A 27,695-nucleotide genomic window follows, 5' to 3' on the forward strand; every position below is an offset into this window, starting at 1 on the left:
GTCTTTTGCCTACTTGTTGTAATCTGGATTTTATTCTAAACCGCCCAGAGCCTTTTCTGGGGTGGGTGCAATAGGAATATAATAAATAGAATATACTGGAATGGGTAAAATGCCAGAGAATGCCTGCAAATGAATCCTACTGTAGAATCATAGAAAGGGTTGGAAGGGACCTCAGGAGGCCATCTAGTCCAACCCGTGCTCAAAGCAGGACCATCCCCCGACTACATCATCCCAGCCATGGCTTTGTCTACCTGGGTCTTAAAAACCCTCCAAGAATGGAGATTCCACTGCCTCTCTGGGTAACCTGGTCCAATGCTTTACTACCCTCCTAGTGAAAGTTTTTCCTAGTATCTAGCTTAAACTTCCCTTGCTATAACGTGAGACCATTGCTTCTTGTTCTGTCATCTGCCACCACTGAGAACAGTCTCACTCCATCCTCTTTGGAACCACCCTTCAGGTAGTTGAAGGCTGCTGTTAAATCTCCCCTTAGTCTTCTCTTCTGCAGACTAAATAAACCCTGTTGCCTCAGCCTCTCCTCAGAAGTCATGTGCCCCAGCTTTGGAACCATTTTCATTGCTCTCTGCTGGACTCCAACTTGTCCACATCCTTTCTACAGTGGGGGCCCAAAACTGGGCGTAGTACTCCAGCTTCAGAGAGAGAATCACTTTCCTCCATCTGCTGGCAGAACTCCTATTAATGCAGCCCAATATGCTGTTAACCTTCTTTGTGCACTGTTGGCTCGTATCGTGAGGAATAGCATTCCTACACTCCAGCATCTGTAAAGATTGGGCACTTTTATCTAACAGCTGATTTAATGAGCTTTAGCTGAAAGTGCCAAAAACCCCTGCTGAAGCACCCAAGCTTTACAGGTGCTGTAGAACCAGGTTGAAGTAATGCATTGCTTCTGCTGTAAAGTGTGTGGGAGGGTTTCTTGTTTGTTTATTTTCTTAACATCTGCAAGCCTGGTTGTATGGGTGCTGAGCACCCGCTAATTTTTTTCAGTGGGTGCTTTAGAGCTGGAGCACCTATGGAATTGGCACCTACATTTGCAAGAATATTGTGGGAGACCTTATCAAAAGCCTTGCTAAAGTCAAGGTATATCATGTCCACTAGGGCTGTGCGAAACAGCACCGTTCCACTTCTGTTTCCCTGGAAGTGTCTTGTTTCATTTCAAAAGCACTTTTTCTTTTTGTCAAAACAGTTTTGCTGTTTCGACATTTTACACCATAGGCTGTAACTGGGAAGCATGAAACTGGAGGAGGAGCAGCCTCCTGTGATTGCAGTTAGATCAGGGTCCTGCACCACCGGGAGAGTCCAGCAGAGCCCCGCAGCCCTCCTGGGGGTGTGGGTAGGAGGCTGCCGCTGCCACCTAGGACTGGCGCTAGGAGCTGAGCCTGGTGGAGGGAGGCTGCGCTCTGCCACCAGGTTCAGCACCTAGCAGCTTGCAGCCGGGTGGACCTCCCTCCACTGGGCTCAGCAGCCCACAGTCCCATGGAACCAAGCCCAGTGGCAGAAGGCAGAGTGCAGCGCTGGCTCTGCCTGCCCCCTGCCACTGGGCTGAGCTCCATGGAGCTGATCAGAGCACAGGCAGGTGGGGAGAGCTAGGGCTGTGCCTTCCCCCAGGCTGTGCCACATGGGGCTGTGGAACTGCTCAGAGTGCAGCCCTGGCTCTCCCCTGACTCCCACCATCTGGCTGCTGCTTCAAAACTGGAAAGTTTTTGGCTGGCCTCATCTCATTTCCAGACCGTTTCAAAGCCCTTTGTTTCAATTTTGCTGTTTTGAGCTCGAAACGAGTCAAAACAGCATCAACCTGAAACAGCCGTTGAAGCTTCAAACAGCCATAATGTTCACTGCTCTTCCCACATACACAAAACCAGTCATTTCATCAAAGAAGGCAATGAGGTTGGTCAGGCCTGACTTGCCCTTGCTGAATCCATTCCAACTGTTCCTAATCACCTTCTCCTCCAGGTGCTTAGAAATGGAGACAAGATGGGACTGAATGATCTCATAAATGCATTTTGTCTCTCACTTCTTTGCTTGCATACATCTTTTCCCATCACTTATCAGTACTTCTCATATGTAAAACCCATTTTCAGTTACAAGAGTGATGTAGCTGTGATCTTCCAGAAATTATGCAAGAGGCAAGAACTTCTTAGGGTAATATTCTTTATTAGACCAACTAGGTGAGATAGGTGTAGGTGAGATAACAAGCTTTCAAATGCATTCTACCTTAGGTCTAAAGAGTGCCTTGCATTCAAAAGTGTGTCTTTTTTTTTTTAATGCAACATAGTTTGTCCAGTAAAAGAGATCACTCTAAGGCCCCTGCTACATGTTGCATGTATTATGTCTACTGGTTAACTGCACAATAAATTTAGATAAGCCATACATACAAAGTAATTATTACACTGTAAAAATGACTATCCAGCTATAAAAAACCCAGCCAGCTCTAAAGTTAGTGCTCAAAAGTGTGCAACAACTCTACAGCTGGTTTCTATCCAGCTTTAATTTGAACATGTAGCAGGGACCTAAGAAATCCCTTAACATTTTAAACTCTCCCCTGTAATTAGGATCTCTTGCCACAGGAGGGCACCAGACACTATAATACATCATATTCTTATTAACTGTCTAGACTCTAATTATGATATGTTCCAATCCAAGGCAGAGACAAGCTGATTAAAAAAAAAAAAAAACCCAAAAAAACCCTCAAAATATATGCCAGGTGCAGTATTCCTTGTGTAATTTTATTTTTATATTAAATTAAGTTTTCCACTCCCCCATGTTGGTAGAATGTAAAGGTATAAAAATCAGTGTGGCAGTGGCATGTTCAATAGAACTTTAATCGTTCTCATCCAGATGGTTCCTAACAGTGGGTTCACAAGCAAAGGAAGGGCCACTTCACACAGCTGTGGCACATCAGCCCACCAGCGGCACTGATAACCAATACTTTAAAGTAAAAGATCCAGCAATCAGAAGCAGGGCAGCAATCCTGCAGTTGTACATCTCCAGAGTTAGTTTGCAAACCTTCATTTCCACAGGGTTTAGGGAACCAAATCTAATAATTTGACTGGGTTCTACAGTGTTGACTTGAGGAAAGCATAGGGACAGAGAGAACGTGGACAGTCAGGTAGCCGCTGGAATTTTAGAAGGAAAGAAATGAATCTCCCCTCTCTTCTGGTGGAAAGAGTTGAAGGATTTTTGAGATTTAGAACTTCACACATGGAGTGGGCAGTAGATACAGGGTCCTATTTCCATTTATGTACCATCTGACTGGTCATTTGATAGAGGAATTGCATTCCTACATTTCTGAAGGGAAGCAGACCAGATGATCCTAGAGGTCCCTTCCATGCCTGTGATTTTATATTGCACCTCTACCCAAAATGGATAAGCACATTTCTGTAGATTCTGTGTCTGATGGGAAACAGGTAATACCTGTGAACCCATCTATTGTTAAGTCTAAATGTCAAGACACTTTCAAAAATATTTGGAATAATTAATGTTGTTTACATATTTAAGAAGTCAACTCTGGTAATGTTTGTATTCTTGTACATTTATTTCCACAACCATAATGGCTAAAAACAAAGTTTTAAATAAAAATCTTACGTTCTGCACCCACTTAGTGGTCCCAAGAAAAAAACAATGCTTTGGTCATTATTAACAGCTGTAAATTCTCTTTTACCTGCTCATACTAAGGGCAGATTACTCAAAGATAAACTTCCATAGACAGCAATAGGCTGACTTGTAGCAATCTATTCACTTACATTTTTTCAACAGTGTAATAAAAATGGGGGAAGAATCAGTTGTTATCACACACACACACACACACACACACACACACACAGAGTGTTGTTTGGACAGAGTAAAAAAGCTGATCCCTGCAAGTCTGCCAGATGCAGAATTTGCTTTAACTGGACCCAAACAAAAACCTTGGATCCAAAAATCCCCTAATGTACAGGAAAGTATGGATTGGCACTTTCTGGCATTAAAGCCCTCTCTTCTGTTTAGAATGCCATGAGCAAATACAATATTCTTTAGGTGCTGTTTTAAAATCAGATGAGGCTCTAGATTTCACCACTGCAAATATGAATTTTACACTTGAAGCCTAACTGCATGGGAAAACCAAAAAGAACAAATAAGCAATGTTTGTCCTCAATGAAAATGGTTTCAGGGTTCCAGTTTCATTGTAGTAGCTGGAAACAATTCACAAAGTAAACTTAAAGATCAGCCACTCAAATGACCTGACATTTTGCTTGTCCCTGAAGAAGTGACAGAGGCAGAAAAGAGGCACATACCATATGTATTTGCAAATAAGTGTAAAAAGCAAAAAAGAAATATATCAGTAAAGGCTGGTCTTCTTCATGATCCGCAGAAATTCCTGCTCATTCACTTCCCCATCTCCATCTCTATCTGCTTCATCGATCATTTCCTGCAGGAGGGTAAAAATTCAGTGACTAGATTAGATAAGCTCATTAATGTATACTATTGAGAAGGAAATGGAATGGAAAAGATTCAGGCTTTCATTACAACAAGCTTCAAACTGACAACTCTGACAAAGTTACCACAGGAGAGTAGAGGAAACTGGCGGGAATGGAAAAACTAAGGGCGGAGGGAAATAAATAATTTAAGTAAAGTTCAGCACTCTCTAACGTTCCAAGTATAATTTGTGTATTTGTACATTATGGGCTTGATCTTTGGGTTTAGGTAAGCTGCCCAACACAGGAAGGGCCAGGATTTATGAAGGGACGAATGGCAAAAGATCTATTGGGTACTGTAGCCTCATCCCTTTAAAACAGAACATGTTCATGGACCAAGATTTTACTGCAAAGCACTTGGAGTCTGTACACTCTGGCACTACAGACTTTGTAGCAGTTTTATGTAATTTAAAAATAAACTGAATAATACAATCAATGCCTATGTACATAATATACATAGACAAACTCACATAAAAGTACAAACCTGCAGTTCCTCATCCGTGAGATTTTCCCCGAGCTCTTTGGCTACACGCTTAAGATTCTTGAAAGAGATTTTGCCAGTCTCATCATCATCAAACAGTTTGAAGGCTTTCAGAATCTCCTCTTTAGAATCTTTTTCAGCCTTAAAAAATTAAACATGAAAATTCCCAGAAAAATGTTGTTAATGGGTAGTTGCAACCAAAAATTCTTATCAGTAACTTAAGAATAAAAAATGTTCATGAAAGCAAATGCACTGAGTTTCCTGTGTTTATAACAACATTACATTTTAAAGAAACCCAGTGATCGGGAAATACACCATACTAAGTGAAAACATATACACAGTCTTATTGCTGCACATGCAGCAGTGTGCTCTAAACTATCACTTGTTTGTTCTTTTCACATCTGGAAACAGATCTTTGGATGAGTAACCAGTTTTTCAGTATTAAGCTACAATGTTTTTCAAATGTAGACTACAGTTGTTAATATCTTAAAAACTGGAAAGTCCTCAACTCCATTACAACAATTGTAACACTCATCCACACACTTTATCACAACTTATCACTTTTCAGTAATCAAAATTATTTTTCCTTTCACTTATGTAGTCCTAATAACATTACTTTCTTTTTCACTCCTCTCTCACTAAAACTGGGGTTGACAACTTACGGCCTATTGGCAGATCCCAACCATAGAGCCTTTTGATCTGGCCTTCAGACATGGGGCTTCAGTGGCACTGGGTGGTGGTGGGGCTTTGACAGCAATCACTCTCCTTAAGAAGGCAAAGGGAAAAATGGGGTGGGTGCTTTCTCTGTGCAGGACAGAAAGAAGGGGCAGTGGAAGCTGTATTCTAGTACCTACCCCACCACCCACCTCTGAGCTGAACAGGTCAATTCAGCCCACAGGTTTACAAGGTTGCTGACCACTGCTCTAAAAATATCCTATCAAAAAGTCAGATCTTGGTAATTAGTGAAAAGGTTCTTCATTCTTTAAATCTTCCTTCAGAAGTTCTGGTAGGATGGTTCCAGTTTTGCAATCATAACTTTTGCATACCTGGTTGCCAAGATTAAGCAAGGAAATTTCAAGTCCTTTAAATTTCCCACTGAAGTCAGTAGGGGATGAAAGACATCTAGCAACTTTCAAAATTGACTCCACTACAACTGAGTGATTTACTTACCATTTTTTGAGTCATCACTGCCAGAAAGTCATTGAAGCTGATTTTTCCTGTTCCTTCCTTATCAATGTCTGATATCATTTTCTTGATCTCTTCTTTCTTGGGTTCAAACCCTAGTGCTCTCATGGCCACCTGCAAACAGTTAAAATAGATCAGCATGTGGTGGGCAATGTAGACAGAAGCATGGAAAATAATGTTAACTGTATGCCACATGGTAGCTAAATCAGGTATTTCATGTCTCAGTGCAAAAAGCAAGATTGAAGAGCAAGTGATGAAGCAACATTTTTCTGAACACACTGATAAACACAACATGACACTGAAAAAACAGTGCCCAACAGCCACCCATTTGGATAGTACAGGCATGCTGTGGACATGCTCTAGAGAATACTTTCCACCACCCTGGTCCAGTGGCAAGGTACCAGTGTGAATACTCAGAGATGTTGATTCTAAGGACTCTCTTCTCCCATAATAAAGAAATCCAACAAACTAGTGATCCGTGCTACATATGGAATTGCTCCTCTGGGCCATGAGGTACTTCACCTTAGTTCTTTAGCTTTTTATTTAAGGCACTAGCCAATTGTCTGTCAAGAATGACAGGGGGGGTGGGGGGATGGAGGGAGTGGGCAGAGACAGAGCCCTGGGCCCCACCCCCAATCAGGGCCCACTCCCCCTTGCCTTCTGCTGCTTGGGGTCTAGGCCCACTCCCCGCCACAGCAGTGAGGGGAAGGGAGGAGCAGGCCCGGCCCAATGCAGGGGCGGACCAGGCCCGGGGGTGGGGAGATGCTGGGCTGCCACAGCAGGGCGCCAAGGGGTAGCAGAAGGCCCAGGCCGACCCGGCAGCAGTGGGGGAACAGGAGGAGCAGGTTCAGGGCTGACGCAGGGGAGTGGGGGTGGGGGAGGAGTGGGACCGTGTTCCCACCACAGCTGCCGTGTTGGGCCGGGCTGGGCCCGCTATCCCCTCCCCAGTGCCACAGTAGGCCAGCTTTTCCCCTGGCTTGGGCTCGTTTCCCTCCCATCTCCCCCCGGGCCAGGCAGACATGGGGGAGGAGTGAGCCCAGGCCCAATGTAGGGAGAGGTCCACTCCTTCCCTCCCCCGGCTGCTGCTGCTGCAGCATCAGGCCAGACCCGCTGTTCCCCTGCTCCCCTGCTGCTGCTGCGAGCTGCCTCCCCACCCCCCATTCAGGGGACTGTCAGCCAATCAGAGCGCGAATAAAGTGTTACAGACAGACAGATTTTTATAATATTAGAATTAGGTTTAAAGATAGCTATCCAATCTCTGGAAGTGGTTCTATACATAAGGCATAGATATTAACTATTCTTTTCTTTTAAGTATGTTATATAGCAGTATCCAAGCTTATGAAGATTTAAAAATATCATTTTTAAGCATCTGAATACAACCTGAGGTCATTTTGGGAGATAAGGCATGCTGGGTTTTTTACATTCTGCGTTAGGAGTAGGATAGACATTCAAGAGGAAAAAGTGTAAGGTTTGACAAAAAAATAGAACAGATGGGCACAACCATCTTATCACTATGAAAACCAAATATAAAAGGGAAAATACAGAGCACTTTTCCATTGTCTTTGGCACAATTACCATCTGAACACTGCCTTAATAAAGAACCACACGTCTACTAAAAGGAGAGCCAAATTCAGATTTCCTGGAGGCAAAAGAAATTACTGGGAGGCACAGAAAACTCAAGAAATATAACCCCAAGGGGAAAAAAAAAATCTTACTATATACCACATACTGTACTGGACTCCAATCTACTAGTCCCTTCAATTCGATCAGGAGAGCAGCTTAAGCCCTGAGGATATTAGGCATAAGGCCTGTGACAAAACATGTTCAGCAAAGATTCCAGGCCATCTGGAAATTTCCTCTGTTAGACAAGCATCTGCTTTTTCCCTTGTCTCACTCTGTAGACCAGTGGTTCTCAAATTTTTTTAGATTAGAGGCACCTGAAGCACTAGTCAATAGACTCAAGACACCCCTTGTAAAATGCCAGCTCTTAGGTTTTACTCATTTTTTACTACAGAAAAATAATAGAGCAATTCTTCTGTTGCAAACAACTCAGGACCACAACAGGTCAGAATGTTCATAACACTATGTATTCCTATTCAAAGTTTCTGGGTTTATCTTGTGAATCATGTTTGCACACCTGTTCTAGCATTGTGTGGCACCCCACAGCATCCTTGAAAGGATCTCAACGCACCCTACAGTGCCACAGCACCTTGGTTGAGAATCACTGTTGTAGAAGTTGCTCCCAATACTGCTGGATTCCACATAAATGAGAGTTATTTCTATAGGTGTAGAAGTCAGTGATTGTAAAGTCTCCTTAGGAGTGTGCTACTGCGGTACATAATGGGAGTCATTATCTTCAGTCTAAGAAGGCACCAAGAAGTACTTAATATCTATTCTGCAAAATAACTAGGCCACAAAAATGAATTAAACTGATATTTTTAACAGGACTTAGCATGACTTCCATAATGGTGCGATCATTAGTAAGAAAAATGCAGGTTTCATAATGGATAAAAACCTTTTAACCTTTTACCAACATATAGAGTTGATGAGACCCTATTACTACCTTTTGAGTTTTTGTTAACCTAGATCTCCAATGGGAGAAAGGGACAGTCGCAACATAAGTCTTTAAAACCTTTTCATCACCACAGAACCATACTGGAAAAGGATGAAAATCACCCTTCCCCAGCCTCTAAACCTCTCTCTCCATCTGCAATTTAAAACTCAATTCATTTACACTTTTCTGCTAAGAAGTCTTGCCTTTAGCTCTTTCACATCTATGTTCCCAGTGCCATCGGTATCAAACAGATCAAATGCTTCTCGGATCTCCTGCTTTTGGTCTTCAGTAAGTTCGAGCTTGGGACCCGTCTTCTTTCTCTGGGCTGCTCCCCCTAATGCAGATTTCTTGAAGCTGGAAGCCTTGGAACACACACGAGAGCACAGGAGAAGAATCAGATTCCAACAGCAGGCAAAAGAGCCTTGTTTACACTTTCACAGTTCCACTCAAAAGGCCAGGATTTCTTAGGATGATATCTTTTATTGGAACAACTCTGTAGCTGGGATAAAGTCAGACAAGCTTTTGAATGCAATACAATCCCCTCAGCACTCCAATTACAGGTCACCCGGCACAGCAAGTGAAGCAAGGCACAGAGGGACAACTGAGCAAAATTCTCAGATGCAGCAGAGTCCCTTCCCTGTTCCAGCTGTTGCAACACTGCTCCAACTGAAGAAAGACTTCTGCTATGGCCTGGAGCTGGTGGAAGGCAGGGGGGGGAGTTGCAGGAAGGACAAGGAAACATTCTCATGCCTTCCACTGCATGCCACAACTCCTTCAGCAGCTGCTGCCTTCCTACGATGACCTACAGGCCATGTTGGCACAGCTACTACAGTGATAGTAGGGGTCATACGAAAGTTGGGCTGGAAGAGACCTCACAAGGTCACCTAGTCCAGCGGTTCTCAACCCATGGGTCACGACCCAAAACGGTTGCCAGAATATATGAAAGGGTTGCAAAGAAACTTTAAAAGTGGATTCTTTGTTAAAGGAGAAAAGCGTGGGAAACTGCGGGTTTTCCCTTGCAGGCTAGCAAAGTCCCAGCCTGCAAGGGGCTGCTTGAGGCCCCACCATGCCCCACGCACTGGGGGGCTGGGGCTGGGCAGCAGCAGGTCAGCAGTGAGGGGCACGGGGTCAGGACTGGCCATCAACATTTGCAAATGGGTCCTGGTACAAAAAAGGTTGAGAGGCGCTGGTCTAGTCCAGCCCCCTGCTCAAGGCAGGCACCATCCCACCCAGTGCCTGTCCCACCGCCTCCTGAACGCTCCCAAGGCAGGAGACTGCGCCGCTTCTCCAGCCGGCCTGCGCCACCGCCGACCCCCCGCCCCCGGCAAAAATCTCGAAGCAGGAGGCCGCACAGAGCTGCTCCACAGGCAGGGCCCGAGACAGCAGCACCGCTGTCTGCCACCGCTGAGCTGAACAGGCCCGGAAGGATCCGCGCTGGGGCGCCGAGGGGGCGGGCGCTGCTCGGCACGGCGGGACAGGCTTCCCTCTGAAGGCTCGCGGCCGGCAGGTCCGTGCCCGGGGGAGGGCCGCGCCCCCAGGACGCAGCGCGCAGACGAGCACGTGCCCGGGCCGCGGCGCTCCAGGGCGGCCGCCCAGAGCGAGTGGGCCGCGACCGCCCCGCCCGGTCCCGCCGCCGCCTCGGCCGCACTCACCATCCCTCAAGCGACGCCGTTGGGGCGGCTCTGGTGCAGACAGCGCCCCTATCAATGCCGGGCCAGCCCATTGGTCAGCGCCTCTCCCCGGATGCCATGGCAACCGCGCTCCCCGTTGGTCCACGCCCGCGCGCGGGAGGCGGGCATCTGCCAACGATTGGTAAAGATGCGCTGCGGGCGGGGCTATGAGAAGAGAGGCAGTCGCTCGGCTGTCCGCCAAGACGATTGGCCAAAGCCGGCAGAGCGGGGAACCAATCAGCGAGCGCGTCCGAGCTCGACCGATTGTCGGCCCAGGGGGCGAGCCGCAAAAAGGGGCGTGGCGTCACGGGGAGGGCGGGGCTGGCGGCGAGGGCCGTTTCCGATTGGAGGATACAGGGCGGGGGGCAGGGCCTCAGGGAAGGAGCGGGGCTGGTGTCATCCCGGCGGGGTACGGCTGCGACGGGTCGGGCGCCAGGTAGGGACGCGGGCGCAGCTTGGGGCTGGGGCGAGGCCCCGGGGGAGCGGGGGCAGCAGCGCCGCGGGCTCGTCCCGGCTGTCAGGCGCCCCTGCGCCGGGACGAGGCCCCGGGATTTGCCCCGTGGGCCCCAGTCTCTCCCCCATGTTGGCGCTACGGTCTTCCCATCCCGCCCCCTGTTCCTTCAGGGGCAAAGCGGGAGCTCGGCTGTGTCTGTCAGCCGGGGCAGGGGGCTCAGCCCGAGGCCGTGCCCGCCCAGCCATGACATTTGGCCCGCAGGGCTCCCCACGGTCGGGAAACGTGGTGGCGAGGACGCAGTGGCAGGTGACAGGGCCACCCTTCCCCGCTGCCGGATGCCCAGGCCCCAGCTCGGGCCGTGGGTCAGACTGCTCGCTGCCCATCCAGCTCACCAGGGAAAAAGGTTGAGCACCACTGAGTGTAGCAGTGGTAGCTTGAGCGGTACTCCCACCGTGTTTGCCTCGGGCCCCTCCTCCTAACTCCTGTGCATCCAGCAGCGCCTCATTTCCATGGCTGATTGGTATATTACAGTGCTCCCTACCCTGCGCTGCAGAGGGACAGGGCAGCTGCCAGGCAAGGACCAGTCTGAGCTTGTACTTGTCTCCTCACACCTGTTTATCTCCTCACACCTTGAGGCACCCTAGAAAAGATCTTGCATCACCCTGGTTGAGAATCACTGCTAGTGCCATGGTATTGTATACAAATCTTTTTTTTTTTTCCAGAAAGTTTTTAAACCTCAGGTTGGGGAGAAAACCTTGAAAAGGTGGAGGGACATGCATCCTATTCCAAAATCTACAGTTAAAAGTAAAGCAACATTTATTATGTTGTTTTTAAAAAAAACCCTCATGATTTACAGGCTGCACTCACTGTTTTGAATGTTTAGGGTTGGCAGTACTACCCTTACCCATGGGAGAAATCTCCCTAATTAAAACCCTTACAGCTACCACCTTATCTGCTACTTCCCTCCATTGCTATTATGCCTACAGATCCCAGTCTGTTGATCCTCATTGGAGCAGGAAGTGTGCTGGACATGCTTACACAGCAGACATTACATTACATGTAATGAGGAGTGTGCCCCCCAGATCTGCATGCCAGGGGAGGGTAGGCTGCTGCTGTGGGCTGGGGCTGCTAGTGGGCTCTTCCCAGCAAGGGGCTGGGCTGGGGCTGTGCTTGGGGTGGCCAGCAGTCGTGCTGGGAGGTGGGGCTATCGGGGAGGAGCTGCAGCCACCCCAGAATTCGTTGTGGCCCATATAGCAGTGCCACTGCCACCTTGAGCACAGCCCCAGCCCAATCCCCCTGCCAGGAAGAGCCCAACACCACCCCCAGCCCCAGGATGTAGCAGCAGGCACCGGGCATAGATCTGGGGGGCACCCCCCCCATGCCCTCCCAGGGTGTGTGTAGCAGCAGGAGCTTCCCCCTGGATAAGCTGTAGCTGTGCTCCACACCCCATCTCACCCTGGCTGTGCAGTTCCTGCTCCTTCCCCACCCCTGCCCCGCTCCCTTCCTTACTGTGGGAGCCTCGATCTGCCCCCCCACCCCATGCTTCTTCCCTCCCACCTCACCTCTTCCCCACAATAGACTTACCAGCTAGGTGCTGCTCACCATGCTGCCAAGCCACATATCGGCAATTGTATATGGCTCGTTAAAAATCGGCCACTGATATCAGCCCCAAAAATCTCTATCTGTGCACCCCTACTGATTTCTGTTGTACCCATCTTAACTAGTGAGTTTAGGAGTGATATGTTAAAAGTCATGAACAACAACTTGATTCTTTTTATTTTTTCAAGGAATTTGATTTACGCTGAATCTTCACAGAAATGGCTGCACGACTCAGACCAGTAAGCGCAAAGAAGTATTTTTTCTAACATTGTTTTATATATTCACATAGTTCTAAAAGGAGCACCATTATAATGTGGTCTAAAAAATTAGGTTAGTCCACATATTAAAGACAGGGACTTTCTTTCATGAGGCTTGAACTATTGCTCCAAGAATATTGCTGCTATGAAAGTGACCTTGAATTGTCAGAGGATCTGTTTCTGCTGTGGTTGCTCCTCATGCTCTTTTAACAAGGTGCAGGCCCATGCTTAATAAAACAGGTTTTATCTGCACTACAAAATCAACAGGTCTTGGGATTTTGTTACTACTGTAGTTGTTCTTTGACGAAATTGATAGTGTCCCATATTGCCCTGTAGATGGGGTCCTAACTTTCTTTTTGCTAGGCATGTCACTGAAACTTACGTCAGTCAAAATTCAGCTTAGTTCACGGAATCATTTGAGCTCCAATAAATTATACGCATCATGGGTGAACGTCCCTTATTGTGCTGCTTTGTGTATTTTTTGTTATTAGGGGAAATTCCAGCAGTTCTAATCTCTTGACTGTTCTGTCACTACTTCCTTTGAGATATTTTGTTTAAGGATATGTGAAGTTGAGAAAGTGGGATGGGATGACAGAAAAATATTAATGCGTTTCACACTGATAGTAGCAATGCTGGATCTCACTAGGCCAAAGGGAAGATGAGGACACAGAGAAATCTGGACTTTTCTTGATTTTGGCATGTTTGCTTATTGGGTTAATTGGGAAATAGGACAAATTTTAAGCAGTCAGCTTAGAGACCCCTCAAAATAATGTGCTTTGACATAAATGAACAAGTCAGTAGACTTCTCATTTCCATTCTGAACAAACTGAAACTTAACAGCATGTTCCTTTTCTAAAAGCACAGCACTTAGAACCCATTGAACAATTGCCTTTCTTGTTTACTTTCACTGGGATAATATTTCTTTTTCAAGTTAATAGAATAATTGCGGAGGTGGGTTTTTTGTGCAGTAACCAATAAGGAACAAATCAATTTACAACCAGGACAGACTGTTCTTTGTATAAAGCTCATCTTCAAGTTCATCATTAGCTTATTCTGTATTGGCTCTGAATACAGAAACCATTAAACTCATTCCATTTAGGCAAGCACCCACACCAGAAAGTCTGATAACTATTGACGTTGAGCATTGATTTAAAAATAAAAAAGCTATTAACTAACTTATAACCACAAGCTATGGCTCCTCTTGGCTTCCCCTCTGCCTTTATATGGATGTACAAGTGCTTCTCACAGCTTTGTGTGAAAGCTGGTTCCCCTGCATCTCTCCACCATGCTGCATAGAACCCCATGGGAATGAAGTAGAGCAAATTAAATTCTTTGGAGGGTATAGAAATATATGCAGGATGCTTCTCAGGACAATTGTTGCCAAAGGTACAGCAGATCTGTTCTCAAGACAATTGAAGCTAAGGGTTATAGTTATGGTCTATCAGCTGTGCTTTGGTTTGCATGAATCTTCTGCTGTTTAGGCAACCTTTGGAAGTAGGTAAGAATTCTGCCGTCTGAATGATGGGGATTTTTGTATGAGACACAAGGATTTCTTGGGCTGATATCTCTTATTGGACCAACTGCATAGTTGGGACAAGCTTTTGAATGCAAGGCATTCTTCAGAGATTTTTATATGATTTAATGCTTGCTTATTTAGAGAAATTGGTTGGAGAAATGGATTAAATGGAGAGCAAGCATGTCACAGAATCTAAGAGCCCTAGTTATCCTGGACTGCTTTTTGGGTTAAGAATCAAGAAGGAATTTGAAACTTCATCAATTTACCAGCCCCTGTTTAGAGGAAGCTGAACAGTTTATCTAACATTAAAAAACCAGTATATTGGTTTGCATCTGAGCAAAATGTGAACTAATTTTTTTACAATCCATGTATTGAGTTTAATACAGATATTGATTTTAATACATGGATTATACAGAATTTGGCTTTTTTTCTTTTTGGAATGTTTCAACACTTTTTTTCTTGTCTTTGGCTCCTAAACAGATTGTTTTGCTGAGTACAATGACTAGGAACTTAAATTACTCTCATCAAAGTTTCACCCCATAGATAAAGGAATCAAAGATATACCTCTCTCTTTCATGACACAAACTCATTGATCGGAGATTTTCCTGCATAGGAAGAAAACCCTGCATGTCTGCGGCGTCTCATTTATTGACATAGATCTCAGTGAGTTGCTTGATATCTGGAGTCAGATTCCTCCTATCATCCTAGTTATTACTGGCTTGTCTAATTGCGGTATTGGGGAATCTGAACTCTGATAGAGGGTCTAAAACCATTACTTCTGTGATCTTGCAGAGTTTAGAAGTGTTTGGCTGGGTGTTTATGCTTTTCTCCTTTTTCCCCTCTGCAGGCCAGTAAGAAATGCACTGTGATCGGTGGTTCAGGGTTCCTTGGCCAACACATGGTAGAGAAATTGTTGGAGAAAGGCTACTCAGTCAATGTGTTTGATATCCGAAAGGGGTTTGAGAACGATAAAGTGCAATTTTTCCTGGGAGATCTCTGCAGTAAAGAGGTATAATTGAATTAATAATATACACAAGCAGATATGGGCATCTTTTAGAGGCTCGTTCCCCAAAGCAACAATCTTAATTTTGGTATGATGCAACAAACCTGTTCTTTGGCTAGTGGAAAAGTTCACCTTAAGCAGTTTATCCTGGAAGAATTACAGTACAAGCTGTGAATAGATACTTAACTATGTCTTCCCTTTCCATTGCAAGTCTTTGTTCTTTCTCCAGTGACTCCTGATGATCCTCCAGAGGACTTTCTTCCGCAGCTTTGTAAATACTCCTAATGATTGCTCAGCCTGAGTATCTCTATAAAATAGGGCATGTACCTGCCTTAGTTTATACATATTCATTGCTGTATGACTTGGAAAATTGCTGTGTGTGATCAGGGGAGAACTCCTAGTGACGTGATATGCCTCAGGCCAGTTGTGCTTCCTGGAGTAGGCAGCATAAAGATGGATAGCTGCATGATATTTAGGGGGTTAAAATCCTAGTAGGGTTCCATGAAGAGTTTTCTAATTCTGTCTAGGGGTACTCTTGGCCTCAGACTTTCCCTAAATGAATAAGGTATACCTGGATCTAAGTGAGCTCCAAGCCTTAAAAGGCAGCTGAGTTCCTTTATAGAAGGAAAATAGCTTGCACAGTAGAAAGGATACTGCTTTAGAGATGCAATAACTCATCCTTTCTTTTGACTCTGTGACTGCATGAAAGGAATGAAGCCTGAAATGTAGCTGTTTAGTTTTGTATGTGTTCATATTACCTATACCTTTTCCAAGTAGAGAGCACTGCTGGTGTTTCATTGCTGTCTTGTCTCATGTATTCTTAGGCCCTGCTCCCAGCCCTAGAAGATGTGGCACTGGTTTTTCACTGTGCTTCACCAGCACCGTCCAGTGACAACAGGAAGCTGTTTTACAAAGTGAATTTTATAGGAACCAAAACAGTCATTGAAACATGCAAAGAAGCTGGTGTAGAGGTAAGGGGTTAAAAAGCATATGGGGGCATGCAAGACGCTGAACCCCTGATATAATGCCACACTACAGCAGCAGTATTGAAGAAATAGTAACTTTTGCCTTCAGGAGCAACTACAAAACACATGCACTGTTTTTGCTTTAGACTTTTTGATATCACATGAGCTGTATATTTTTATTTCTGCCTAATGATTTTTTCTGTTAGAAATTCACAAATTCTCTGATAAAAATTGCAAATTCTGTGACGAAAACCCTCAAAATCCATGTTTTTCTGTGATTAAAATAAAACCAAATCTCTGTCATCACCGGAATACTCTATTAACCAGAGTTTCCAGCCAGTCGGCTGGCTGGATGCAGAGGGGGAAAGCTCGTATGTGACAGCTGCCACTGCCACCCATCACCCATTTCAGATAACAGGAGTTGCAATCCCCTTACCCCAGGGATGGGCAGGGGATGCTTCTTCATAGCAGCACAGGACTCCCTGCCGCACTGCCCTGCTCTGCCCTGCTGCAACAGACCGCACCCACTGGGCCCCAGAGGCCCCAGTGGGCAGCAGGGCAGGGAGCCCGAGCCCCCAGATGGCAGTCTGCATTCACTCCTGCCCTGCACACAAATCTGGGGGGCATGTCCCCCATCTGCCTCCAGCAGTGCGTACAGTGGTGGGGAACCAACCCCCAGCCACCCCCCAGACGAGCCACCCATGGCTCTATCCCACTTCCCACCCAGGCCCTGTGGCTGCACATTCCTACTCTGGCCCCAGACTCCAAGCCCCATGCACTGTCCTGGCTGGGCAGCATCTCTAGCCCCAGCCCTGGCCAACTCCATCCCTCACTATGGGGGCCTCAATTCCACCTCCCCCAACTTACCTGCAGGAGCTGCTCTCCATGCTGCCTGACATGCCACGTGTATGTGTGTGCATGCACATGAACATGGGACGCCCTGCCTGACCCCCCTCCTCATGCTTCCCCCAGACCCTTGCAGGCTGGAACTCTGCCAGCCTGAAAGGGGAAACCTGCCATTTCTTGCATTTTTCTACTTTAAAGGAGAAAATCTATGTTTTTCTCCTTTAAATGAGAAAATCTGCATTTTTCCATGATGAACAGAAAACCCAGATCCCTGCTAATAAAATGCGCAAGTGCTGTTTGCATGAAAGTCTGTTTTTGGGGGATGCGAAAGGGAGAAGGTAAAGGGAAAAGTTGGAGATTGTTTATAGAACAGAGAATTCAAGTGCCAGTGTAGAGTTAATAAAACAATACACAAGATCATATTCTACATGTGAAATATGGAGTCCAGCCCACAATTGCACTCCTATTACAAGCTGTTAGGAGAAAACTGGCTCTGCATTGTTGACCTTCAAGCTCCAGATTGGACTTCACTGAGCAAAGAGTTAATCTGATTCCAGAACCTGTTAGAAAATGTTCTGTCTATTAAAATGTGAATCCTATTTCAAAATATAAGAAATGAATATAATGTACTTCTGATCTTCCATGTGCATGTCTGACTTCTCATTTTATAACCATTGGGCCACATGACTCTCCAAAAAATAGAGTTGATTTTTTTCATGGGGGGGTTGGGGGTAGGGTTGTGTTCAAGTACATCTCAAACAAGTTGGTGGTAAATGCTGGAAGTGCTATAGTGTGCTGGGCAAACAGGATAATTGGGTACTCAAGTTTTCCTCAAATACATTTTCTTCTTGATTGGCAGCAGTTGAAATTTGCTGATTTATCCCAGTATTTTCCATCTTCCTTAATAAGATTATAGCTCCTTGAAACAAGGACTGTCTTCCTCTGTTTTGTGCCACAAAGAGAAATCTCATGGAGCTCAGTTATATGTATATGGTTTTCACCATCTGTATAGTTGGATAATTTTCAGGATATTCAGGAACTGCATTTTCAATGGAATTAGCTAAATAAAAACTAACTTTGGTTTGTTTGCGGGGGTTTTTTTTTTAATATTGGCTTTTTACTCAGCCATTGTGATCAGTGAATCTTTGTTGTATCTTTTAACAAATGACCATTTCCTTCCACATGTGTTGTCAGAAACTGGTGTTAACTAGCAGTGCTAGTGTTGTCTTCGAGGGCACAGACATCAAAAATGGAACAGAAGACCTCCCTTATGCAAAGAAACCTATTGATTACTACACAGAAACCAAGATCCTGCAAGAAAAGGTATATGGCATTGTGATATTAATGCTACCATTGTTAACGCACAAAATTGGGTTTCCTAAAATGGGGTATGCCTTCCTAGCAATGTAAAGGGCTAGCCAGGATTGGAATAGATGCCTCCTGCATTTCTGCTTTCACTGTTTATGAAAAAAAATCTCTAGATATTATGGTCACAAGGGAACCTTCAACAAGTGACCCAGGTATAGCCCACACTGCACTATTTGCTTGAAATTTCAGGAAGCCTGAAACACCAGTTCTGAGGCATAAAAAAATTCTCAATTATTTCACCAAAACTGTGAATCAAATTAAACCCCTTGCTCTCACAAAAGAGATTCAGCTACAGGGAATGAATTAAACCTTTTGTGTAAAAAAATGGAGACTTTCAAAGAAACAAATGACCAGTTAGTTACTGTTTGCACGTTTTGAAAACTATCCCCTAAAGCCTTTAGGTTAGCTTTGAGGTGCAGCGATGCAGCAGTTTACAGGTTGCTCTCACAGAAGCTGACCATACTGTTCATGCTCTCTGGGTAAATATAGAGCTTTTGTTTCCATGGCTGTCAAACCTTCTTGTTGTGACTATAGTATAGTCACTTAATAGAATAGAAAGAGAGAGCCAAGTAAACTTGTGGAATATGTTATCAGGAAAATGACTGAAGATTATTAGATAAAGGTGTGTTTGCGTGTGTGTGTACCTTTGCGTTTGTAGTGAAAGAACAGACAGTGCCATAGCAAGGAAGGAGGCAGCAACCACCCCAGGCACCAAAGTGAAGGGGCACCAACAGGTGCTGCCCAGCCGGGGTGGGGCATGGAATGAAGCTGCAAACGACTCATTTGAGGGGGGAGGGGAGACACAGGGATGGGGGTGCGGCTCCTGCTGCTGCTTGCACGCCTGGGCAAGCATGGGGGGGGGGGGCATGTGCCCCCCCAGATTTGTGTGCAGGGCAAGGGCAGACTGCCACGCAGACTGCCCCAGGTGCCAAACTTCTTTGCCACAGCACTGAGAACACAGGACTGAAATGAATATTCTAGGCGACTGAGTCTAGTCCAGCTATCATGTCATCTAGTCCTGCTATCCCTTTTATAAATTGATTCATAGATATTAGGGTTGGAAAGGACCTCAGAAGATCATCGAGTCTAGCCCCCTGCTCAAAGGGCAGGAAGTCAGCAGGGCTTATAGGATCCTAGCAAGACAGACATCCAAATGTCTCTTGAAGGCATTCAAAGTAGGTGCTTGAACCACCTCCGGCAGCAGTCTATTCCAAATCTTGAAGGCTCAGACAGTAAAGAAGTTCTTCCTCATGTCCCACCTGAAACGGTTACGGAGGAGTTTGTGACCGTTCGATCTTGTCATCCCTTGGGGCGCTCTGGTGAACAGATGTTCCCCCAGATCCTGATGAGCACCCCTGATAAACTTATAGGTGGCCACCGGATCACCCCTGAGCCTGCGCTTTTCCAGGCTGAAGAGTCCCATGGCTCTCAGCCTCTCATCGTAAGGTCTGTTTTCCTGACCTCTTATCATGCACATGGCTCTCCTCTGAACTCTCTCAAGTTTCTCCATGTCCTTTTTGAATTGTGGAGCTCAAAACTGGATGCAGTATTCCAGCTGTGGCCTCACCATGGCTGAGTACAATGGGGGAATGACATCCTGGGATTTGCTTGAGAAGCATCTATGGATGCAAGCCAACGTTTTGCTTGCTTTACTAGCTGCAGCATCACACTGAAGGCTCATGTTCATCTTGTGGTCAATCATGACCCCCCAAGTCCCTTTCGTCCGAAGTGCTAGCCAGTGTAGCACTGCTGAGCATATAAGCATGCTGCGGGTTTTTCCTCCCAAGGAGGAGAACCTTGCATTTTTTGGTGTTAAATGCCATCAGGTTCTCATCTACCCATTTCTTGAGCCTGTCAAGGTCAACCTGGATTGCCCTCCTGTCCTCAGGTGTGGATGCTTTACCCCAAAGTTTGGTGTCGTCAGCAAACTTGACCAGTCCACTTCTGATGCCAGTGTCCACATCATTAGTGAAGATGTTGAACAATATAGGCCAGAGACAGAGCCTTGAGGGACCCCACTGGTCACAGGGCACCACAATGATTGACTTCCGTCAACCACCTCTCTCTCGGTCCAACCACGTAGCTAATTCCCCAGCCAGCAGATCATGGAGAAACCGAGGCCACAGTTAGCCAGTTTTGCCAAGAGGTCATCATGGGATACCAGATCGAAGGCTTTTTGAAAGTCAAGAGATATGGTATCAATCTCTTCCCCCTTGTCCAGGTGATAGGTCACCTGGTCGTAAAAGGATTAAACTTTTACTTTTAATCGTAAAATTGATTAAACTTTAACTAACTGATTAAACTAATGTTGCCCTCACTACTCCTATTGGAAGTTTGTTGCAGACCCTCAGTGCTCCGATGGTTCAAAATCTTATAAATTTATTCAAGGCTGTTTGTTCTTGGGAGTGCTGGAAAATTACTGTGGAAAGAACAGAAAGATGAGAGAGAGAGGAATTTTAAAAAGATACTGTCAATTTAATCTCAGTTGGAAATGCATTTGAACACTTGTTACAGAGAACTTCATGTTAACAAAAATTTTAAAAAATGCATCTTCCATTTCTCCCACTTTGGACAATGAAAGGCACTGAACCCTGTTTCACTTTCAAGTCCTTAGTGCCTTGGAGCTTTGGATTTAAACGCAGTCACCTCATATTTTAAATTAAATACCAAAAAAACCATGACATTGGGGCCTAATATAAAGAGTATTGACATAATAAACAATTTGACTACTTTAAAATATTCAGCTGAATCTCTGTCTTGTCTTCTCGCACTTGAGATAGTGGAAAATAAATTGCAGTAACTTACCACTTGCATCCAGGTATAAATCACTGTAATGTAACTATGCTGTGAGATAGGAGTAGATGAGCCATAAGTAGAAGAAGGTTTACCCAGAAAAGGAGTGGGGTACAGCTTCTTTTTAATGAGCAGCAGTTCAGGGAAAACAGCTCAATGGTTTGATGCAGGAGATGCATTTCTAAGTGATTTTTTTAGTCTCTCTAGCCTTTCTATCTGGATTAAGTGTTTTTGTCGCCTGCAGGAAGTGCTGAGTGCAAATGACCCAGATAAGAATTTCTTCACGATTGCCATTCGCCCTCATGGGATATTTGGTCCCAGGGACCCCCAGTTGGTTCCCATCCTCATTCAGGCAGCAAAGAGTGGAAAAATGAAGTTCATGATTGGGTGAGCATCTTACACCTGTATGTGAAATATGATGTCAAAACGGCAGTCCTTTCAGAGGAGAATGCTGTTAAATCTGTAGTGCTCAAAATGTAGAATGGCCCACCAACAGTATTAAGTCAAAGTTTCTGCCATGAGGTGCCTCTGAGATTGACAGACTGTTAAACCTCACAACCTGTCTATGGGAATTTCTTCTCAGAGGACAATGACTTCCCTAGATTCCCACCTACTCTTTGACACATGAAGAAGGGTTGATTTTCATGGGGGAGAGAGTGTTGGTATCACACAAACCTCTGTAGCGTAGAGAAATGAATTCAAAAGGTTTTTGTGCAAGTATCTCACAGCAGAGATACTTGATCCATATGGTGAAAATATTGATAGTGACATTACAGGTCAAACTGTCATTCCAACTGTAAATATGATAAAATGATTTCCAGTGTCACAGCCCTCTTCAATCCTGCTAGTTTGCTCAGTAGTCCAAGCTGATCATTCATACACAAAGACCTTGGATAAATATGCTGTTTGAAGTGTTTCAGGTGCCTTTAAGTGCTCCAGACAATGCAGGTGCAGGTGTCCACAACCGAAAAAGCCCTTCAAAAATGGTCCTTGAAAAAAGGCTGGTGTCTTTGGAGGTGCTTCCTGAAATGTCTGCACTCTCCTCAGAGCACAACAGGGAGTTGCTCAGTCCTTTGGCATTCCCCAGTGCTCTGCTGTCTCCCTCTACTTGAAGTTGGGCCAGCATCCAGGAAGTGCTCTTCTTGGCACTTGTTTGTCCTCAGGGTCTTCTGGAGTCTGAGGGACTTGCAAAAATTCCTGCACTCCAGTCAGAGGTCCTTTATGGTGTGTGGCTTCATATACATGTCTACACAGTGCTTAAGCACATCAGATTTAAAGCACTTCAGGATTTGAGGTGCTTAACATCCATGCTTGTTTATGTCCTAAGAGTGATCCAGTTTTAATTATGTGTCAGCCTCAACCAGATATAGTAGTGCTAGTTTGTGTAATATTAACTTTCCTAGTACTGCACAATTCTTTTACTTAAGTTTATTACCGCAGTGTTGAACAGTAATTGGGAAAGGGGAACCTGGGAATAGTTACGTTGGTTGGCAGCTTGCGACTTCCAGATATTCAGCCTGCCCCATGCTCTGTGGCAAGTTTTTCCATTTTGTCTTTGCAGGGATGGGAAGAACTTAGTGGACTTTACTTTTGTGGAAAATGTGGTCCATGGGCACATACAGGCTGCAGAACATCTTCACAGAAACTCTCCCCTGTGTGGGAAGGTAAGGTATGAGTCTTATGTATGACTAGAAAAGCCTGTGTGAGGTAAGATAGGCCTCCACTGCTCATCACTGTGCATTCTGCTCTGGCAAATCCCTTCACTAGAGGCTAGCTAAAGTAGGCACCCTACCCAAGATTTACTTACAATTCCAAATTAGTATGCTCAATAATGGAATAATTAGTGTTGACTCCTTTCTTCAACATTAACACCTCTTATACAGTAATGACAGTAGCTCGCACCTTTTGGGTATCTCCTGTTTGCAGACTTAATCAGACATTTTGTGCATGTAATGACCAGTCTGAGCAGCCACAAGGGCTAATATATATAACTGTATTTAGATTTAATTTCATAAGATTCCTTGCCAGCAGAATTACAGCCAGGGCTCTGAACACATCCAAAGTACAATAACTTTGTTGTGACAAAACACACATGGTCTTCAACAGCAGAAATTCTCAAAAGCCTATTTAGTATGCCCCACTTCTGACATGTATCAAAACCACTACTTCCCAAGACTGAAGCTATTCCAGCATGGATGCTGTGGCACCATTTAATTCTTTAAGCAATTGCTAATAGCCCAATGAATTGTTAGGGGAAATGGGCTCTCTAAATAAGGAAGTCACATGTTTTTCTTCTAGTGTAGTTTTTCAAGTCAGATATAGAGCTGATCTGATTGGAAAAATCTTCATGGCAGAGCATTTTAATTCCCTCAAGAACAGAACGAGTGAAGGTGTATAAAAAGTGTGTGAACAGTCGTTTTTTAATTCCAAAGGTTTTGTCTTCCTCTTTTTCAGGCATTTCACATCACAAATGATGAGCCAATCCCTTTCTGGACTTTCTTGTCACGTATCCTGACCGGTTTGAACTACGATGAACCTAAATACCAAATCCCCTATTGGCTGGCTTATTACCTGGCTCTCCTCCTGTCTCTGGTGGTGCTGCTGCTGAGTCCGTTCATTACAGTCAAGCCCACTTTCACCCCCATGCGGGTTGCATTAGCTGGTACATTTCATTACTATAGCTGTGAGCGGGCCAAAAGGGACATGGGCTACAAGCCGGTGGTTAACCTGGATGAAGCAGTGGCAAGGACTGTCCAGAGCTATTCTCACTTACGCCGAGCCAAATAAGGAAGCCCAGAAATTTTCCTCATCTCCTAGTCACTTTTAACAACATAACAAGGGCACTGAAGAGACTTTAATCCTCTGAACAAAAGAATCTTCCCTCGAGCCTTTCTTGTGGAATGCAAGTTTCCCTGGTTTGGATAGCTTCATCCTAAAGCTGGGCTAACAGTGCATCACACCTGTCATTCCTTTGATGTGACTGACAGTTCTAAAACAGCTACCAAGCCCCTATGAGCTATGGATAAATGTACACCCAGCCTTCTAAATACCACGCTAGTACATTTGCATTCCATCCCCTACTCTCTGCGCCCTAATCCTAGATTCTCCCGCTCTGTTGGCCACACTGGTTTTTTTCTAATGACTGCCAATTGAGTAATGGAATAATTCTCATGACTGGTTTCTCCCTGTGAAGTGGCCTTTGTACAGAGGAGAGCAGTGGATGCAGAGCACAAGCCAGGCAGGGGCTCCACAACCGTCTGCTTTAAACCATTAAAATTTGTTTAATTTCCCAAAGACAACTGTTGATTTCTCTTTGGTCTGTGGGTGGTTTGTCCTATTACTGTAAGCCAGATGGGGGAAATAGTAAAGGGTGATGGTGCTCATCGTATAGTTCCTCTTAAAATGTTTTAAGTTCTTAACATTTCCTAGGGAATCTGTTATTTAATTTCTACCTAGAAACGTGCATCTTCTTTGAAATAACACCTCTAAAATCAAGAAAAAACTTATTTCCTAAGACTGTTTCTTCTTTGAAATAGCAGGGTTATTCTGAACATGTCAATGTGAGTGGGAGTTTACAAGATTTACTCTTGTAAAACAATATACATGAAACTGTTGTCATTTAGTACACACCTTTTTCCCTAAGTCCATTTGCTTTCCATTTTGATTGCATGCGGTTGGAATTGGCCAATATGCAGGGCCTGCACATGCTTTGGATGTTTCATTGGAAGTGACAGCTAAATTTCCTGTATGTTAGAGCAGTCATTAAAAGAGAAATTATTCCCTGTAAGACAATGGCTAATGTAATGCTATTTTGCTTCCCATGCTATTTAGTTTGACGTTTAAAAATTAATTTAAATTAATTTTCCCAGAGCTCCAGGTCCTTATAGTTAAAATTAATAAATATTAGATGTTGTCATGGGGAAAGGCCAGAGTTCTTTGCACAGGTAATAAGGCACAATAAATCCCAATCCCATTTGAGTGTTTAAATATTCCTAGAACACACATAACTGTGAAATAGATTCTTTAAATGCTGATCACTTTAAAATCTAGCTAGTTAATGCTCTTAACATCAAATTTTCTTATATACACAGTGAAATCAATGATCCAACAAGATGAATGTTTAAGTTCACTTTGATTTGCTGCTACTATCTAGAGTACAATTCTTAGCAATGAGTGGAATAGAAATCTTACAGTCCCTAAGTATGTAGGGAGCTGCTTGTGATGCATTTTTTTGCATCCATAGTCTACCTCAATTTCAGTAGAATCTTTTTCCCATGGCCTGAGCTGTATTTTATTCTCCTTAATACTATGGCAAAAATACTTAAAGACACAGTGATGATGGTATCAGCCAAGGACAAAAATGAAGCCATCGTTTTGCCACTGATTTTGTGGCAAGAGCATACATCAGCCCTGTTTGTCCTTAGTAAACCAAGATTTTGTCCTATGTATAACTGTAAGGGCCTAAGATTTTTGCTCCTTAGGGTTTTCCTATAACTGTTATCTGCCATGATGCTGCTGTAGACATGGCTTCTCTTACTCATTTCAGTGCAAATTCTATTGTGGAAAAGGTGTTTGCTATCTAAATGAAACATTTTTCAATTACCTACTTTCCTGGCTGACCTGGCCATCCAACTAACTGCTGGGATCTTGTGGATCTTGGCTCTTTGGCATGTGTGGCTTTGTTGCCAGGCCTTTGTGAAAGGCCCCCAACATAACTCACTTCAAGGAGTGGGGAAGAATAACGTGTTAGTACATGTACACTCTTATCCAACATGTGCGTGGGCAAGTACCTGGTTTGTAAGATGTTATGTTATTCAGTTACACTTCCAACTTATAGCTAGTGGAAGAAAGACTGAGTGGTTAGCAATTTGGGAGGTTAAGGATGTATCTGAGCCTAGCTGCTAAACACTGATTATAGTAGCCACTGGCACACAGGGGAGGAATGTGGTTAGTGTCCTGTTTAGCTGCCTCTGAGTGCCCAGCTGGATTGACCAGGTACTGAATTACAGTTGCATCAGCTGGGAGCAGCTTCAGGACAAGTCCAGAGCAATTTTAAAAATAGTTGTCTCTGGCATTGTAGCAGGGTAGCTTAACTACTTATCACTGCAAACCTACGGCTCCAGGGGGCCTGGGTTCAATTCTTGTCCTACCAAGGACAGTGTTATTTTGATCACATCCCTCATTATTCTTTAAAATGAAGGTAATAGTATTGAGGTACCTCATAGGAGTGTTGTGAAGATAGATGCATATAGTTTGTGAGGCACTCGCATAAACAACTTAAGACAGAAACTGGAAAACAAGGTGTTAAAGGTAATATTGGGAATAGCCTCTAGGTGGCACTTGCCACTGTACAGCACCTATCCATTTAGCTGTGGTGGTCTGGCTATGATGGTTCAGAGATAGCAGAAACAAACTTAGTGAGATGAAATCTCCTTTAGTGCACCAACCTGTAGAATTGCAAGAGATGAAAGACAAGGAGGCACTTGAAGCCTGGAGGCTTGTCTCCTTTTTCTTCTAACTCAACAAATTGGTACAATAAAAGCTCACCAATCTAGCTTCTGCCTATTCAAGAAGTACTACACTATCTTATCTTAGCCATCCCAAGCAATTGTAAAGGAAATGTGTTTGTTTCCCTTTACCACTGCAGAGTTGTTGGACCAGAAGGTGTATGATAACTAGATGTTAGCTAGCAGGTGGTGATGGTATAAGAGTAAGAACTACTGGAACTTCAGGCTTGCTTGGAGAGGTGTGATGGTATAATTCAGGGGTGGCCAACCTGCAGCATGGGTGCTACAAGCAGCACAGACAGCCTTCGTGTGTGGCATGTGGCAGATCAGGGAGGGGGCAGGCAGCACAGCAGCAGATAGGGCAGAAAACAGAAAGCAAAATAGCAAATTGGTCAGGGAGCACAAGGAAGGAAGCAGAAGATAGAGCAGTGGGTCAGGCAGGGAGCACAGGGCTGGAAACACAGGAGAGCAGCAGACTGGGTAGGGGAAGGGGATCAGAGTAGCATTTGGGGAGTGTATGGAGCTAATTTGTGTTATACCTGCCAAAAAGGTTGGCTGCCACTGGTATAATAAGCAACGTTGGAGTTAGAGTTTTCCTTCAAAAACCCAGTTTGTGTAGACAGAAATAAACTATGAGGTGCTCTATGAAGGCAGGAGCAGTCTCCCTTTGCTGGTAAGTCACCAAGATGATTAGATAGAATTAAAATTAGATTGACCAGCACAGTACTCCCTATAAATCGGGTCAACTTCTACTTTCTTTTAAAGGTAGCATCTACCTGTCTTTATTTTCCAAACCAGATGGAAACTCTGTACTATTCTGTGTTAAGTCTGACATCCATGTGACTGAAATTCTAGCCATCAGATTAGAAACATCTGTAAGGGGTCTTATCTGTAAGGGCTAAACATCTTTTATACTTGCCCAATGCTCCAGTTCTCATCATAGTTTTATCAACATTATCCCTACAGCACACAGTTAGCCAAATACCTTGCCCTCACAGTGGCTCTGCCCTGCACTTCTTGCAAGTACT

General features: G+C 44.6%; 2 protein-coding genes across 4 annotated transcripts; one reads left to right on the forward strand and one right to left on the reverse strand.

Annotated features, from left to right (window-relative positions):
- Positions 1 to 3,526: 3,526 nt before the first annotated feature.
- On the reverse strand, positions 3,527 to 10,447 carry LOC102562375 (centrin-2). Its single transcript, XM_006258428.4, has 5 exons — positions 10,342 to 10,447; positions 8,893 to 9,051; positions 6,121 to 6,249; positions 4,954 to 5,091; positions 3,527 to 4,423 (listed from the first exon to the last, which is right to left on the reverse strand). Exons 1-5 carry the CDS (start codon positions 10,342 to 10,344, stop codon positions 4,334 to 4,336), a joined length of 519 nt encoding a protein of 172 aa, XP_006258490.1. The 5' UTR covers positions 10,345 to 10,447; the 3' UTR covers positions 3,527 to 4,333.
- A 270-nt stretch (positions 10,448 to 10,717) lies between these two features.
- Positions 10,718 to 24,459, forward strand: NSDHL (NAD(P) dependent steroid dehydrogenase-like). 3 transcript variants are annotated; one of them, XM_019481888.2, is made up of 9 exons: positions 10,745 to 10,795; positions 11,345 to 11,503; positions 12,601 to 12,651; positions 15,033 to 15,194; positions 16,013 to 16,159; positions 18,194 to 18,322; positions 21,405 to 21,547; positions 22,722 to 22,824; positions 23,615 to 24,459. In XM_019481888.2, the coding sequence occupies exons 3-9, from the start codon at positions 12,631 to 12,633 to the stop codon at positions 23,945 to 23,947; spliced, it is 1,038 nt and encodes a 345-aa protein (XP_019337433.1). In that variant the 5' UTR covers positions 10,745 to 10,795; positions 11,345 to 11,503; positions 12,601 to 12,630; the 3' UTR covers positions 23,948 to 24,459. The 3 variants fall into 3 exon arrangements, with proteins under 3 accessions (XP_006258489.1, XP_019337433.1, XP_019337434.1); XM_006258427.4 differs by lacking the exon at positions 11,345 to 11,503 and having other exon boundaries at positions 10,718 to 10,795; XM_019481889.2 differs by lacking the exons at positions 10,745 to 10,795; positions 11,345 to 11,503 and adding an exon at positions 11,536 to 11,617.
- The last annotated feature ends 3,236 nt before the right edge of the window (positions 24,460 to 27,695 follow it).

The sequence above is a fragment of the Alligator mississippiensis genome, chromosome 8, assembly GCF_030867095.1.
Source record: "Alligator mississippiensis isolate rAllMis1 chromosome 8, rAllMis1, whole genome shotgun sequence".
NCBI lineage: Eukaryota > Metazoa > Chordata > Crocodylia > Alligatoridae > Alligator > Alligator mississippiensis.